This window comes from Tinamus guttatus, unplaced genomic scaffold (genome assembly GCF_059628265.1).
Source record: "Tinamus guttatus ecotype Peru unplaced genomic scaffold, ASM5962826v1 Tinamus_guttatus_pri_ptg000309l, whole genome shotgun sequence".
Classification (NCBI taxonomy): domain Eukaryota; kingdom Metazoa; phylum Chordata; class Aves; order Tinamiformes; family Tinamidae; genus Tinamus; species Tinamus guttatus.
In genome coordinates this window covers 194,283-212,496 of record NW_028288843.1, presented here as the reverse complement: position 1 = coordinate 212,496, position 18,214 = coordinate 194,283, and the positions used below count along the sequence as shown (strand labels likewise).

Sequence of the window (18,214 nt, the reverse complement as noted above, 5' to 3'; positions counted from 1 at the left end):
ACTGGTTGAATGGCAGAGCCCAGAGGGTGGTGATAAATGCTGATGAGTCTGGCTGGAGGCCTGTGGCATTCCGCAAGGGTCAGTACTGGGCCCAGTGCTGTTCAACTTGTTCATCAATGACTTGGACGAGCGCACAGCGTGCACCCTCAGCAAGTTTGCAGATGACACCTAACTGTGAGGAGTGGCCAACACTCCCAAGGGCTGTGCTGCTATTTAGAGAGACCTAGACAGGATGGAGAGTTGGGCAGAGAGGAACCTCATGAGGTTCAACAAGGACAAGTGCAGGGTCCTGCACCTGGGAAGGAATAACCCCAGGCACCACTATAGATTAAAGGTTAACCTGCTGGAAAGCAGTGCTGCAGAGAGTGATGTGGGACTCCTGGTTAACAACAGGTTAACCATGAGTCAGCAATGTGCCCTCGTGGCCAAGAAGGCCTGTGGGATCCTGGCCTGCACCAGGAGAAGCGTTGCCAGCAGGTCAAGGAAGGTAATCCTCCCCATCTACTCAGCTCTGGTAAGGCCACACCTGGAGTATTGGGTGCAGTTCTGGGCTCCCCAGCACAAGAAGGACGTGGAGCTTCTAGAGAGGCTCCAGCGGGGAGCCATGAAGATGATTAAGGGACTAGAACATCTATTGTATGAGTAAAGACTAAGCGTGCTGGGCCTGTTTAGTCTGGAGAAAAGGCAGCTGAGAGGAGATTTGATTAACATGTTCAAGTACATGAGGGGTGACTGTAGGAAAGATGGGGCTAGGTTCTTCTCTGTGGTGGCTACTGACAGGACAAGGGGTGTAAATTGAAATATAGGAAGTTTAATCTCCATATGAGGAGCTCCACAGAGGCTCCTTCTCTGGAGATCTTCAAAACCACACCTGGATGCCACCCTGTGCCACGTGCTCTAGGTGTCCCTGCTGGAGCAGGGCTAGATGATCTCTAGAGGTCTCTTCCAACCTCAGCCATTCTGTGATTCTGTGTGATTCTACTACAAACTAATGCAGAAAACAAGAGGACATCTTTGACCCTCAACATTATGTACAATGAGAAATAGTTTTGTTCATAATATATGCACTTACGGATTAACGGAGGACTTACTGAGGAAATTCATGATTTAAAAGTGCCAGAATCATAAAATGATGAACAGTTTTAACGATTTTCCTATTTTAGTATCTTTAGGATCAAGTATAAATGCCAGAGTACATATTCTTCTGTATATATATTCTTTATATTCATAAGCTATTTACAGCGTATTTTCTAGGGAGTTTCTAAAAAAGAAATTTAAGAAAAGAGTTTTGTATACATCCAGAGATGTAAAGAGATAAAAGAATCAGACTTTTTCACACTTTTGTATATATCTAGAAATCTCTATAAATAGATCTAGAGATCTATATATATATATACTCTTATATACCTGTATAGATACCAATAGATGTATCTATATATCTCAAAGAGAATCTAAGAATCAACTAGGCTTACTTTAAGCCACTTAATTGAAAAAATGACACTGTCTAAATAGCAACACAGCATTAACCTACATTGCAATTAGCATTTTACTTTGTAAGAGTTTGATTATTCCATTCAAACTGTTTCATATAGCCTTTGAGAGTCTAAGTTATAATTTTTATACTAAATAAAGTAGTTCATCAAGAAAGCAAATATAATTGAATGTACAAGTTCAGCAAAGCTCATAGGGACAGATGCCGCTAGTCTGCATTGGGATACTTTGCTTATTTAAAAAAGATACATGTCCACACTTCTAAGCAGTTACTTTGTAACTTTTACATCCTTTCAAACGTAGCATACACAGGTCCTGCAGTAACTTCATAGCATTCTAGATAATTAGAAAATAAGGCCCCTGGCCCCAGAAGGTCTTTCATATCCACTACTTATTGCCGAAAAATCCTCACTTCCAATGGGAATTATTCACTCTTACCAACTTTCTCCTATTAAAGTTGCAAGGCCATTCTAACACTGATTTAAGCCATAACCTGGAACACAGATCTCTTCATATTTGTGCTAGGAACATCCTATACAACAGGAAAGCCAATATAGACTGTATAGCAATAAAAACCAGGGGTGTTATAACATTTGAGTATAACATTTGTGAAAGAGGAAAAACAACTGCATTTTGCAGCACCAGAGTAACACCAATAATATCAAGTTATTCACCTACACTAGTACAAGTTCAGTGGTATCGACACAGCTCATGTATATTGGGAAGCCTCAGATGCACTCAAAGCATCAACAGGCTGCAATTTTTTACTCTGGGACTAAATTATGCCAGCCAAAGTCAGACATGTGGCCACAGCTGTAAATATGGATTTAATTTTAATTATTTAAATTAATTTAATAATTTAAATTAATAATTATTAAATTAATAATTTAATAATTTAAATTAATTAATTAAATTAATAAACAGTCCATTTGAAGATAAGGGGATAACTTGCATGCATTAAAAAAAAAAAAAAGTGAGCATAGAGGTCTTTGCAAAAATCAAGACTTTGGAATGTAATTACATTTTATTCTCAATTCTATTCTTTTAATATGGGGCACTTCTTAAGCACATTGAACTAAAATAGCTCTCAACTTTGATATTTAAACATTCTAGTTATTACATGCTATCATTAGCACTATACAGTAACAATAATACTTAAAATATGAATATAAAAATGCAGACCATTCCTTTCAAAAGGAAACAAAAACAACAACAACAAATCCTCCCTCAAAAAACATAGCCGCAATCATATTTTATGAAAAAGTCCAAGTAAAACTGATTATTTTAAAAATTTTTGCAGTGAACATAATGATTCCATAAAAAGGTCACATACACAGCAGTACAGAAATTTTACAGGAAAATAAATTATAATGAAAAGATGCCAACCCAAATTAGTGCTGCTGCACTTCATGTTTATTTAACACTTAAGGGAAGAGAAGAATACCATCCTTAAACTCCTGGAAACAAATCTCCTAGTAAAGTATAGTTGTTTACCCACCTCTATACACAGCAACACATTGATTTACCGAGACTGCAACATTACAGAGGGAGCACTGTTGGATGTGTCACAGTACCAATGGAGTACAGGCAAATGTGCACAAACTCAGGTTTTCAGAGTAGCTATTAAAAGTGACTGCTCTCATCTTAACCCTAGCATATTAAATAAAAACTACAAAGCAGATTCTCACATTGCTGGAACCTTCAAGAAACTGTTGTTTCAGACGAAAAATGATGATTTACAATAACTGAAGTTCTGGCTTGGAATTCTTACTAAAAAAAGTATTGCAGATGGTTAACAAAACATTTTCCACAGTGTTTTGTCTTCTGTAATTTGAAGAATAGTTTTTCTTTTTCCCCCCGCCATGAGGATAAAACTAAAAAATGCTCAATAAGATCTGTTTTATCAGTATACTTTCCATTGGCAGTTAGGAAACGAGCAATAACAGCAGAGACAAGTAATTTGTACATCTTACCTTCCCAAATTTTAATCTGTACTTTAAGTCTGATATCGTTAAAAAAACACCATCTGTTATTTTTTCTCCTCATAAGATTACCTACCAGTTATACTATTTTAAAACTAGCCTCTATATAAAAGTAAGAACAAGAAAGCTACAGAAAGAAAATAAAATAAACACAATACTTATAATGACCATACCTAGTAATAAGAACCGCATTATCATGGTGGGCAATCCCATTTTCTGGAATGGTGTTTCCATCACTTTGGTGGGAGAGAATGGATTTCTGCCACTTACAGAAGCTATCGAGGGACTTGTCTGCATGGTGGTTTATCTCCAAGTTTGGCTGCAATACAACATGCATACCAGAAATGTTCCAAACAAATTACTAAGGTCAGTTGTTAAGCCTTCTGAAGACTAAATGGGAGTATAATTAGAAGCAGTGGTTTCTAGGAATAACTTCTTTTTGCCAAATTTTATCTGTGTAAAATCTGACCCAAAGCTCAGTTTTATATTACTGAACAGACATTATTTCTGCTTCAACTTTATTAATGATTATGTCAACACAAAAAAAAATTGGAATATCAAGATACAGAGCTAAAAATAAAAGCTGATATCTCTGAAGGTGTATTAACATTCACCTGAAGTAATCAACATGTATCTTTGAGCTGGCATGCGAGGAAATATTCCTTCTCACTGTTTTGTCTTGATTAAAGTAGACGAGTTAATACACAAATGCAGCCATTTTAAGCAGTTACTAAATGAAATCTATAATACTATAGAGTGCCTCGTATTTCCAAAGATACAAAATATAAGTGAAACAACTCTTACCTGATCTTCAGTGAGGACAATTAAACGAGTCACTATAATATTCACAACGTTTCCTAGACTGGAATCACGATAAAGTTTGGCAACCTGACCTCCAGAAAATAAGAAAAGACACAAAGTCAGACAAGAAATACTACTTGTTTCATGACTAAAAATTAATCATTTTCCCTGTTAAATATAATGATAATTAATATTATGAAATTATCACCTGAATAAGAACTATTTTTGAAGCGGCAACTGACCATTTAGTAAAATAAAATTCTTCAATTATTTTTCAATGAAAATTCTTTATATCTTATTTCATAATCCACCCATTATAAAGAGCATTGAGGTTCTTGATTTAAACAACAAAATAAAACTGTATAATCTTTCGGCGTAATCATATGAATTTAATATCAGAGACATAATCTAAAAGTGAATACAGTATACTTCTTGACAGAAACAACATTAGTTTTGTGGGGAAAAATACAGTATTTGACATATTTCAAGTACTAATTACTGGGAGCAGATGCATACATTAAAGTATTATTCACATCAGTAAATAAACAATGTTTTATAGACACTTATGATTTCAGAACATGAAAGTTACATGCATAAGAGGGAACAAACACAGACAGGGATCAAACTTACAATATTCATAACACTCAAAATGTAATGTTCAATGTCTTTGCGACCATGGTATCCCACCATCATTTTGTCTGCTACTACCAGTGTCTCCACAAAGCGTTCTAGGCTTATGGATCTCTTCTGTCGAACATGGCTGTTTAGCGTGTCATTAACTGGAGGTGAAGTTGGAGAAGCAGATGCATCACTCATGGACCAAGGCTTACTGCTTTTTGGGAGGTTTTCTAGAAACCAAAACAATTAAACACTTCAGATGGGTTCCTACTAAAACTTGAGCAAATACAGCTGTTTTAGGTTGAGATTAAAATCCTAAATCTTATGAAAACAACTAGACTTTCTTGAGACAAGGGAAAATTAAATCTATACGCTATATTAATAATTATTTAAAAAGTATATTTGATTTTAAAGTAATATATAATGAAGAAAACAGCTTTGTTATAAGAGATGGTCTCATTCTCAGAGAAGATGCTGAACTATCACCTTAAAAGATAATTCTACACAGCTATGTTAATATTAAAGATTAATTATAACTAAGCACGAGTACGTTTCAGTATTTAAGGATAAGAATAAGACTGCTATAATATTTCAAAACGCAAATGTACTGGAAACCCGAAGTACAAAATTAAGGTAAAAAGAATCAAAATACACTAAGAAATTAAACATTCTGATAATAAAATAACCCAATTTCTCTGCTATGAAATTATTCAACTATCGGTCAGTTGTGATTAATGCATAATAGTACTCGGCTAAACCTCTCTTTTTTTAAAAAGCAATTAAATATTATATACCTCATTAATTCACTATAATAGGAAGCTTTAAATGGTCTGACACAGGATAATTTTAGTTATTTTTAACACTAATTTCGAAACATATTAATTCTTGTACTTTCAAAGTTCAAATAAATGTTTTGCTATCAAAAAATCAGCATTTAAATACAAACTGAATATTAAAAATCCAGTCAAAATTATCAGCAAAACTGCATTTCTTTTCTATTTGAATTCCTCTACGCAAAATTGAGTCCCTCCTTCCCCACCCCGACTTTATGTGTAAAAAGTATCCTTTTTCCATACAGACTCACACTGATATCATTCTTTAGTTTATACTAGCCCCCTTTTCCTTACGTAGGATTACAAAACAGCTGCTAGCTGTGAATGAGTATAACATTAGAAGTTAAATATATATTTCTATTGTCTTAATAAGTAGCACTCATGTGACTAATGTCAGAGGTATAACCTTATCCCTCCTGAAGCTGTTTCAATTAAGAAGCTGTTGAGGTACGAATGGTACCTTCTATGAAAAAGGCAAAACTTCATGCAGTTCAGCTGAAGACCCTATTAACAAAGGGCAAGACCTACAGCAAGAGCTACATGTTCATGTCAAAACTTGGTGTACAAAGCTTCACCATTCCCATGGCAGTGCTGTTTCCAAGTCTGCAGTGTTGGTTTTAAAAGTTGCATTAGAAAAGTTTAAAAATGAAAATAAATCGGGTAATTGACAAAATGACAATAAAAATGCTCATCATTCTGCAAGTCTTAACATGATTAAACACATTCTAAAAAATAGTATTGGGTATTAAAGCTTTTTGAAGATTCTGTGATCAATGGCCTTTTCCATGTTTTTCGCCTGTATTCTAAGAAACCCAAAGTAACTTTAATTGTTCAGAGATTTTAAGCTCACCAAAGCAGTGATTTAGGAATGTCGGGAATTTTGTTTTTAAAAAAATTAAGAACATTTGATTCATGTTCAAATAGCAAATGGCGTACGAGGACTTCAGATGATTTTACAATGCTAAAATTACTTTATAAATATATATTATCTCCACATTCATTCCACATAATTTTTTCATTTATAAAATGCAAATCTGCTTAATCATTTCAAACCCAATTAGTTAACACAGAAATCTGAGGCAGATCAGGTCATTTTCCTCCACACTCCAGTTTGGAAAAATTCCTTTGAATTGGCATTAAACATCGATATTAGTAAGTTGAAAACAAAGTCAAAACTAAAAAGAAATTTAGTTTTAAGTCACAAATGAAAAGAAATTCAATGTGTACAGACAAGGAGTCTACAACTATGGCACCCACATTTTCTGCTTTCCAGTGGTGGCACCGATAGAACTAGAGGAAACAGCCACAAATTGAAACACCAAGAGTTCCACAGGAACTAAAGGAAAAATTTTTAACAGTGAGGGTGACAGAGCGCTGGAACAGGCTGCCCAGAGAGGTTGTGGAGTCTCCTTCTCTGGAGATCTTCAAAACCCGCTTGGACGCAGTCCTGTGCCACATGCTCTAGGTGACCCTGCGTGTGCAGGGGGGTTGGACTAGATGACCTCTAGAGGTCCCTTCCAACCTTAAGGATTCTATGATTAAGTCATTCCTTTAATGATACAGGGAGGGACAAGAGGAATAAAAGGGGAGAAAACATAAAAACAAACAAGATCCCACAAAAGTGAAGAAAATTACATGTGCTAAATACAGCTAGGAAAATCATGTGCTGATTTTAGTATTTTAAACTAATACTAAACATTTAGTAACATACTAAATTTTAGTATGTTACTTTACATGAATTTATTTTCTTTTCATTTTAGAATACATTATAAAATCTGGCAGGACCAAAATAGCTGCATGAGGGAGCATGCAATGGAGCCCTCTCTAAATAACACAGACGTCACTTGTCTGGATTCAAATCCAACCTGTTCTCAAGCATATCCAAAGCCTGCATACTTGTAACAAATAAACAAACAAACAAAAAAAAATCATTCATGCAACTCTAAAATTGCCCAATAGGCAGAATTTCTATCTTAGTCACAAATATGAGAACACAGCCTTTCAATAAAAACAAACAAGCACGCGCAACAAACAAGCACGCGCAACAAAACCAAAAAAAAATCCATATATTTAAGTTCATCCATTATTTTTGCATTTGCACAATGGAACTTCTTTTGTAACCATAGCATAGCACAGTATCCGTTATCAATCAAAATAAATATTTCTGTAAACTAAACAGTCAAACAAGAATACCATCAAAAGCAGTTCATAATAAAATCTTTGTTGCAAACATGATAGGATATTTTAACACTTTTCCTCTGAAATAGAAATATCCCTCCGGAGTGGAATTTGATGTTAACAACCTCTTAGCAGGATCTTAATGATTTCAGCTATATTTAATAAGGCAGTTAATTTGGTTGAAACATATGCATAAAATTAATTCAACTTTTTTTTTAATTTTAAAACATTCTTACGTATCTAACTGCTCAAAATCTTGAAATTTGAAGGAATCAGCCACAATCCCATCCTACATTTCACCTGAACCCAATCTGTCAAATAAAGAAATATTTTCATCCCTTTCACTCAAATTGTTTTCTTGTATGGACCACCATAATTCTGCTATGTACTGTGAAATAACCCATCACATAATCATCTCAACAAACTCTTGACATCCTCTCAACCCCTCTGCCCCATTTGGTCAGTTATTGGGATTTTTCTCTCAACAGTCACAAATAATGCTCTCTTTCTCTCCTATCTTAACAATCCTGACCATATCTTGACCAAGAGCATATACATGATAAATTTAGATCTTGATTACATAGGGGAAACTTGTCAGCACGGTAATAGTGGCACACCTAAATAAGCAGACTCCTCCCAGCATCTTATAGTCTCAAAACTGTTCCAAAAGGATAGCTACAACCATTTGCCTGTACAACATAAGTGAACAAAAGGCAGTAACAGTTTTGTTACAACTGCATGTACACTGGGGGGAAAAAAACAAACCAAAGAAAACTAACATGAAATGGGAATGTTCAAAACTTTTCATAACACTCAAATGCTGAACAAATTTCATTCTAATAGTAAATGAAGTTATTAATGTAAATTTGGCCTCAATTCCGGAGTCTGAAAGCTGAGAAACTGGAAATTACTATTTGATATTTTTTTTTAGATATTCTTGCTATATTTTAGATGCCATGCTTCTTTGGGATTAAGGGTTTATATGATGCTAAAAAAAATGAGTTTAAAAGGTTTTAGTAACTTGGGGGAAAACATTACAATAGTATGGCATCTGGAAAAGTTGAGGAAGTAAAAAGGTTTACAGAAATTTTCACTTTGTGGAAAAAGCAAAGGTAAATCAGGTAAATGTTCTGAGGGGAAAGGAAAACTGAGATATATGAGTATAATCTTCTGCTTGCAAGACGCAAATGCTTGCAAGATTCAGTGATTAAAGAATACAACAGACATGAAAGTACAGAGAATGCAGAAGAACCGAGGACAGAAGCATATCAAATGCAAAGGAACCTACACTAAAATTACTGGATTTTTTTAAATATAAAGGAACTTACATTAAAATTACTGGATTTTTCAAAAGAAATGTACACAAGATACTAGATACAAAGCTCTGATCAGCATATGATCCACAAGACACACTACCAGAATGGTTAGATGAAGTCTCACCAATTAGCTGCTGCTGCTTCACCCTCGCTTGGAGCAGGGTAACTTCCTAAGCATTCATTTAGAATGTAACATCTGACACAGGCCAATGTATTCCTTGCAGTGTCAGACATTTTTCACTTATTTGAAGAGGCTTATGTGGTTGCATTCCCTATACAAGGAAAGGAAAAGACTGAAAGATGGACAAGAGGTCTATTGCAATATACTTAAATTGGAGTGCCCCGTGTATTACAGTATCTTATTTTACAATCAGTTAAACAGCTGTTCTAAGTCTTGTAGCACAAGGAGATAGCTAGAAGATTGCTCTGCAATCATTAGAAGAATCACAGAATGGTTAAGGTTGGAAGGGATCTCTAGAGGTCATCTAGTCCAACCCCCTGCACACACAGGGTCACCTAGAGCACGTGGCACAGGACTGCGTCCAGGTGGGTTTGGAAGATCTCCAGAGAAGGAGACTCCACGGCCTCTCTGGGCAGCCCGTTCCAGGGCTCTGTCACCCTCACTGTTAAGGAGCTCTCCCTCATATGGAGATTAAACTTCCTGTGTTTCAACTCACACCCGTTACCCCTCGTCCTGTCACCAGACACCACAGAGAAGAGCCTAGAATGTAGATGAAATTAAGAACTTTTCAATTATCACACTTCTTAAGAAGTGTTAATTAAGAAGTTAGTTACAGAAAGTTTGATATTTCCTACCAATCTAATCACAGTTAATGGAACTACTCAGGAAAAAAATGTCTCCAAACATGTTTTTTTGGTATAAGATCTGTGTTTTAAGTTCAGTCAGCCAGTGGTAGTAAAAGCTACAACTTCCAAAAGGAGAAGCGAAGAGGTAATATCAATGAACAATGACATTATTTTAATATTTGCCAACCTGTCCTATGGACTGAATCTCATGGAAAAATAATGTCTGGACTGAACTTTTAAGAACAAGCGATTCTTGAGAGCAACAGCGTAAACATTAACCCCAGATCATTTTTCAAATACATGAAAAACATTTTAATGCTCTAAAACAACTTGCCAGATTCAACTCCAAGAACTACTACTCAAGAAATTAGCTTTTGGCTTAAGTTTAAGCAAGTGGAAATCATGTCAGAAGGAGGATATTTGAAAAGTGTTTTTGCGGAGGTTAAATTCTGCTTTAAAGCAAAACTATCCCTCCTTCAAAACTATGTGGTCCTTCCTGTAGGTCACCTGTAAATCACCTGGAATTGCCTGTCAGGAAATAATCTTAACCCACTGAAACTCACCAAAAACAAACAAAAAACCTACCCATAATATCAAAACACCTAAGCCACCTTAAGCGAGAAAGATCTGGGCACTCCAGATCAGTTCCAAATGTATTGTTAATGACAGTACTAATTTATTTCTAACATATCAAGTTAGATGGAACATTTATTAAACACTGAGCTGCAATACTTCATTACTCCAGTAATCAAACCACTCAAGTCCCTAGCCTGGGAACACGGCACATCTGCAGTGCATTATGAGGAAGCCTGTGCTCATCACACTACTATATAATATTGCTAATGTGAAAAAAAAAAAATGCAAAACTACTTTTCAAAAGGGACACATCACATCCTCCAGAGGAAAATTCCTACTGCAACCATGTCCACTATATCTTATATATCAACTACAAATATCTTAAAACATAAGTTGTTATAATTTTTATAATTATGACTTTTATATACATAACTGACATTCACACTTTTTTACCTGAGACTCCACAGTGACCATGATCATAGAGATGTTGTTGGTGCATGGTAGACTTTTTGTAAATAACATGAGGATGACCATTTTCATAATTAAATTTACTGGAATTTTTTGTTATATTCCTTAAAGGCTCTATAAAATACTCTTCATCTTCTGTAGCAATAACTCCATGCTTAAGGGGGAAAAAAAAGAACATAAAAACTTCAAAAGACAAAATAGAAAACTATTAAGTTTAATTTACAGTAATTGGACTATCATTTATTTCTGTGAAGAATTTCATAACACACCACCACAGCAAATAGTGTAAGAGTCAGTCAGTCTCCTCCACTGACTTTAGCAGGAGCAAGAGTAGGTCCCTATACAAAACAGAGTAACAGGAGAACAGACATAGCCCTACTTCTGGAGTTCTTTCTTTCCCATCATCTTAGGTGGATGTGGTAAAAGAACAAGAGATATTCTTTGAACTATGACAAGCAGTCTGCTCACAAAGATGTTCCAGGACTCCATGATTCATACATAAAAGTCATGCCAAGCCAAAAAGACCTCAATCAGAGGGTGAGCCTCCTATGCCTCTGTGATGGCATATCAGTAGTTCTTACTACTGTACACTGGAAAGCTGCATAAAGATTTATTTTAGAAAATATTATTCAGGGACAACATTCAGTGTTCTACATTCAGATGCTGAATTCCAAAATCGAGCTAGAGTAATTGAAATCAAACTATTAGTAAAAACTTAAGATAAACTATGTAAAAAGTATTTATCCCTTAAAAAGTCTCACCACAGACCTTTGGCAGATAAGAACTGTTGCTGATTACGTACCAGAGCTCTTTCCCCATAATAAACGAACATTTTTCCCCTTATACTGCAGTACAGAATGGTAGATCTCCATTTGGTATTTGTAAACTCAGCTTCTTCCAAACAGGAAGTGGTTCACAGAAGGAGGAGGAGATTTCATACCAACTATGCAATTTCCTAAATATTTAGATGCTAAAACTGAACTTTACAAGAAAAATCCAACTGGATGATCCTTTCAGATACAGATATTGAGGAACAGCCTTGACACACCCCAAATTCGACACTTACTATCTGAAAAAAAATCTGATTACTGTACGAAGAAATTTCAGAACATATAATCTTACCACACTAGGAGAAAGAGATAGTAGACTGGAAAGCAGGAAATTCTGCATTTATATCCTGATTTGATGAATCAGGAATTCATCTAGATCCCATTAAAGCCACTATAAAGACTATTTAAGTAAAAAATATTCTTAATTGTGAATTAATTTTTAATCCAATTCAAGAGGATTTAGAACTATTCAGTATCTCATTCAACACACACATTTTCATGAATTAATATATACTGAGCTCTGCAATCAATGATGTGTGCAAAGGACTCATCTCAAGGTGCTTCCTAAAGGTTGTAAAATATCCTCTACAGAAGCATATATACACACGCACACACATATATATATACAGTTGCTTAAAGAAGCAACTTATACAGTTGTATATTTCTATTTCTGCTACCTTTTTTTCTGTAAAGCAAGCCTTATGCATGACTCTCTCGTTTAAATGGGTTGTATTTCTCCAGCAAGACCTCTAAGATACAAGTAACCATGAAGGATTTGATCCATATTTGCTTTAAATAACCCAAAGATACTGAGATTAGGACTTGTCATTTCACACCTGGTCAAGACTCTCCTCTTATTGCTGTTCTGTGTACTAACTGTCTGCTGCTCTTCACTCCCAAAACAACTGGATTTCAATAACAACATACAACCTATAAAATAAATAAACCTTAAAATAGTTCAGGAATAAAAGTGTTCTCTAAATATATTCCTTTTATAGTTTTTGAAAACATAAGAAATGTGTAAGGAAAAAGAAATGTGTTCATTCTTACATACTGCAACCGTAACAACTGATGTTCCTCTTCAATAGTGTTATGAACTCAGCTATTTACTAAGGAAAACACCACCAGAGGTTGCATTCATCTGGACAACATAGGTACAAAATTTCTCTCAAAAAAATAAGACATTCTTGTTATTTGAAATCTAAGAGGTCATTAAAAATAAATCCCTTACTGGTACACTGCTGCTTAAACAGTCTTGCGAGTATAAACCAAACTGTAACTAGACTCGCCACATGTGTGGAAAGAACCTTGATGGTCTGGACTGCATCCAGTCTAGATGTCAGACATCTGGGTGCAGGAGAATCTTGGTCCATTATAAGTGCTGCTATACTGTTCCCAGCAGAAAAGTATCCTGCAGAGTGGCTCTGGTTAACACCATCTGCTTTTTGCCAAGTCTGAGAAGACAGAAGTATCATCCATACCGTAACCCTGTCTCTGCAACAGAGAGGCCTTAACCCAGCACTGATTACTCTAGGGCACACAGCATTACTCTAGGGCACACAGCTTTCAGTTCTGCACTCAAAGCCAGTCAGTTTAGTTGGTCTGAGCGGAATTGAGACGGCTCTATCAGACTATAATTAATAGTTCTCAGAGGTGGTATGACCTCAGTGGGAGCAACTTAATTCAGATGTCATAAACAACACTTAATTGCAACATTAATTCTCTAAATAAATTGTGTATAAGAGAAAAACTACCATGACTACCTACAAACTACCATCACCACTCATTCAGGTACTATCAGTGAAGGCACCAGGAAATTAACACCTTTTTTTTTTCTCCTGTGCCTAGTCAGTATCTTATCTCACCTACACAAACCCTATGGTGGCTTAACAAAATGAGATTTTAGTAACACTTAAGAAACTTATCAAGGGTAACTTTTAGATTACAGCTGCCACTAGATAGTCAGAACATGAATGTGATCAGTTTCTGTAACTAGCTGAGTGATTTTTGAACAGTGGAAAAGCACTTGCCCTACCTTATCGATAAGCCTTGCACATACAAGTCCAGCATTTCCTTGAGTGTATTAATTTAGGTTGCAAACAAAACTGTTCTTCCAATATTACACTATTGCAAGTGATCTTGTTGAACCAAAGTGAATTTTATTTTCTTAAAAAACAGTCTAAACTCTGAGGCAATACCTCAGTGAAAACAGCATTTATTCTAAATTTAGAAGATGTTCGTGTTCAGTGAGGTTTCCACTGTATATGCATTCAGGAACACTTGGGTAATAGTGTGAATTACACTACTATATGCAAACTGACATTCTAAGCCCCATATTTGGTCTATCTTCTACTATTTGGCCAAAATTAAGTTTCAGCTGAGAAAGGGAAATACAAATTACATGCTTGAATTTAAAGGATTTTTTTTTCAGTTTTGCTTTTACAATTGAACTTTAACAGCTTGTAAATTAAATGTCTGCTCCAAAGCACAAGGGATATCACTATGATGCAAGAAAGACCAGCAAAATATTTGGATAAAAATATCACTAATTTAAGAAATCAGCCAAATGCCCAGAAAGGTTACTACAAGCAATATTCCCAAGACTTATCTAAAACAGATTGTTTGAGGTCCTGTGTTATCCAGTCCCACTACTGACCTCCAGCTCCTGCTAACATATACAAGGTCTGGATCCAGCAGCTTGACATGCTCAGGCAAATCAGCAAATCCAGGCAGAGCACCCCTGAATTTGTGAAAAGCAATCTTTTTTGCGTCAGGCTGTCGAGCCAAGCCTTACCACACTTCAGATGTTCATCAGTTACTAAATCAAATTGAATTCCAGAAAACAAGTGCATGTGTTTTCCACACAGCACTGTTGCTTTTCAAAGCTTTTCCCTGCTTTATACCTCTCTAGACATGCTTTATCTGTGTTTTTTCTATTTTTAATATAAAATAATAGCCATGCGACCTTCTGAAAAGTCTCTGACGTCTGACAGTGCAGCCCAATACCACTACAGTTGGTTCTGTGCTCCTATGCAGTTCCTAATGAAACAGGCTGCATTAGCTTAGCGTATTCTCAGCTGCATTAGCTTAGTGTATTCTCAAGGACGCAGCACAGATCTGGACAGAACAGCACACCATGCAGTCTACTTGTACACTTTAAAACTAGGAACAGCTTTTACAAGATTTTCTGAACACTTAGTCCATACTGCAAATACATATTAGTATCAAAGAGAACTCCAGAAAGAAAAGATTACTAGATCAGCCTTTACTATCACTTATGATCTTTCTGAATTTTATAAATTATAAATTTTGCCTATGTTTTAAAAATATTACTTAAAATATCACATTATGTTCAGTTTACAATCTATAAAAGTAGATGTTTTCTTTAAAGGAGAATCAGCTTTCAAATTAGCTAATTTAAGAAGGCTATGAACAAGTTATAAAACTATGAATTGATGAAATTATGAAAAGAACATGAGGCTGCCTGGCAAAATAATTCTTCCTTTAACCCAAGAATTACACGTAAGGGTCATTCTTTTAGTTACAATCTACTTCTTGGACTCTCTCAACCATTTCTGTTTGAAAAATGACATCTGTGGTACCCAGCACAATGTATGGACTCTTACATGTCATGGAAATATTTGGTCTTTTACATAAAGCATTTCCTTGGAGCTATAGTAATCCCAAAATGAGATTTAACCTCCAAATCACTTTCCTAAAAATAAATCACTTTCTATAAATTTCAAAAGTATTTCCTGCTACCGGGACTTTTGGCTCAAAATGAGAAAAACTGCTACAGTGGAAAACTTGCTCGAGCATTCAAGAAGACCTCTGACACATAGAAGCAGGTAGAGGTGGTGAACAGGTGAAGTTTGATTTCTGCTTTACTCCTACTATCAACCAGCCCCAAACTTACCATCTCTAAGACTTATTCTGCTCATATTTAGGCAAACCTCTCTTTATAATGTGAAATTCACTCTTTTGCCAGCCTGCCACTGTTTTTCTTCCCTGCAGTATGACATACCCATCTTAAGCAATGTCTCAGCACTTCTGCCTCAATCTCACTGTACCTAACATGTAAAGGCCCCAGCTACTGCTATTTGCTGGCTTTTTTTTTTCCATGGGAAGGACAAATCTGCAATCCATCTGTCCATGGAACATCCATTGAAGTAAACATGAGTTTTGAAGCTTGCTTCAATTCCCTCACGTAACTGGTCACTGGATTATAGAGCACTTCTTACAACTTCATATAGTTTATAGTATAATCAGGGCCCAGTAGATGGGAGCTACAAGAATGACACTAAATTAGTAGTCTGCGATCCTGGGGCACTAGGTAAAATGAATATATAGAGAGAGGCTGAAACTGGAAATAGTGAGAGGGAAATGATCTGCCTGATGATCAGTTTTATCATAATGAGACTGAAAACTCTATTTGCATTAAAGCTGATCTGAGATGCTGTAAGTGTTCTTTAAATTCACCCAATTTACATTAATTCGGCCATAATTTCACTCAGTAACCCTGGATAACTAAACAGAGGAACTGAAAAAATTCATAAGGGGAGGAAATCTAACTCACCTGACAATACTGAAACCTAACAGAATGACTGGCACAAATGGATGGCTCAAGTTCATAAGTAGGAAGTGAGCCAAAATGAAGAAAGTATCACTCGGTGCTATTACTTATTTTAGTATTATTGACCCCATAAGGTCACAGGCTTTGGACAGATACGGATAAAGGACTATACAGAATATGATCAGCAGTCCAATAAGGAAACTGGAAAACATATCAAGTGCCCTGAGCATGAATCTTCGATATGCTGAATTATCACCAATTCTAAAACAAGTAATAGTTAATAAAGCAATTTACAGCAAGTATTAAGCACATTCTAACAAGTAGCCATATAACAAAATGTTTGTCAGTAGGAATCATTTTAAAAGTAACTGTGATGGATTTATCTATGGGAGGGGTAGCTCCCATATGCAGTTCTGGGCCAACACTGTGCAGCAGAAGAGGTTTCTTGAGTTCTGCTCACCACTGCAGCCCTTTAACAGGTCCCTGCTTCCTTGAAGGAGTGAGAAAGCATCTTGTGCCACCTCACTACTGCTTCTAAAGTATGATGGAAGCCTCACATGTTTCTGACTTGGTCCTTCAAGAAGAGGCAGTGGGCACCTGACACATGCAGTCCCCAGCAAGAAGCACGACCATGAAGAAGATGACCTGAAGCATGGTATGGCCAGGCATGCAAGACTGCCTCATTCAGAACAAAAATTGCTGGAAGCTGTGCTGATAATGACTTAACTGGGAAGCATCACAAACTAGAGTTAACTTACAAACACTGTGTTAATGCACTGACACCTGAACACACAGAAAGTTTTCCTGCAGTAAAAGAATGAAAAAGCGGACAGAAGAACAATGCACAAAAGCTGTGCTTAAAAGTTACCTCATTGTGTAAGGCAGTGAGAAAATGTTCTTACATGAGAAATGTAAAAGTGAAGTTAAGTCTCTATTAAGCTGTGTTCATTTACCCTAGTAATCCTCATTAAATTCTTTATCTACTCAGAGTGTTAACCTAGACTTTATCAGGGACATCTCGAACGGTTGGGTGTATTTCTAGCTGTCCAGCTCTGAAACTGCAGGCTTTTGTTGGCAATCACACCCTACGATGCATTATTCTAGAGCACTAGGGACAATAAAAAGGACATACTTTCGCAATTCTGCTTGATTATTTCTTTCCTTTATCAATTAGATCTGTCTACATCTAACAAGGAAACTGACTGGCATTCTACTATAATAAAAACAAACAAAAATAACACAATACATAGACATATTTTTACTAAAGTAATTAGTAGATTCTTGATTTACTATTTCTTAATAATGCTCCACTATTTTAGTATTTTGTAACACAACAGTTCGGGGGTTTAACACTTTTGTTATAATAAATGGAGCTTTTTCACATTCAAGTATTACTGCCATGTGATCAAGAGATCAACAGTGAGAGCAGCTCATTAAGAAAAAAATAAGAGATAAGACTTTCTAAACCTACCCTTAGCTTAACTGCAACTGTTTGATTTGTAATCAACAAAAAAAAAAAAAAAAAAAAAAAAAGAGTTACTTTCTGATGCATGCAAATGACCCTCTTTCCTCTTTGGATTTAGTAATGACAACTTCTACACCAAGCAGTTCCTCTCCTCTGTTATTTACTTGAATTTTATACAGCCCAGTTCTCAGAGATGGCAAGTGACTGTTAAGTTCAATCAATATCTTATTGGAGACTAAGCATCCTACAGGACCCAGTATCCCATCCTCGATACTG

The 18,214-nt window shown here is 35.8% G+C and overlaps 1 protein-coding gene across 1 annotated transcript in view; it reads right to left on the bottom strand.

Moving 5' to 3' along the window:
- Window positions 1–18,214, bottom strand: part of ADAMTS6 (ADAM metallopeptidase with thrombospondin type 1 motif 6) — a 129,577-nt gene that overhangs the window by 109,759 nt on the left and 1,604 nt on the right. The window contains exons 3-6 of the mRNA XM_088528473.1: window positions 11,056–11,224; window positions 4,905–5,122; window positions 4,278–4,361; window positions 3,647–3,792 (exon numbers count right to left, since the gene is read on the bottom strand). Coding sequence (XP_088384599.1) covers window positions 3,647–3,792; window positions 4,278–4,361; window positions 4,905–5,122; window positions 11,056–11,224 — 617 coding nt within the window. The remainder of the gene's footprint in view (window positions 1–3,646; window positions 3,793–4,277; window positions 4,362–4,904; window positions 5,123–11,055; window positions 11,225–18,214) is intronic.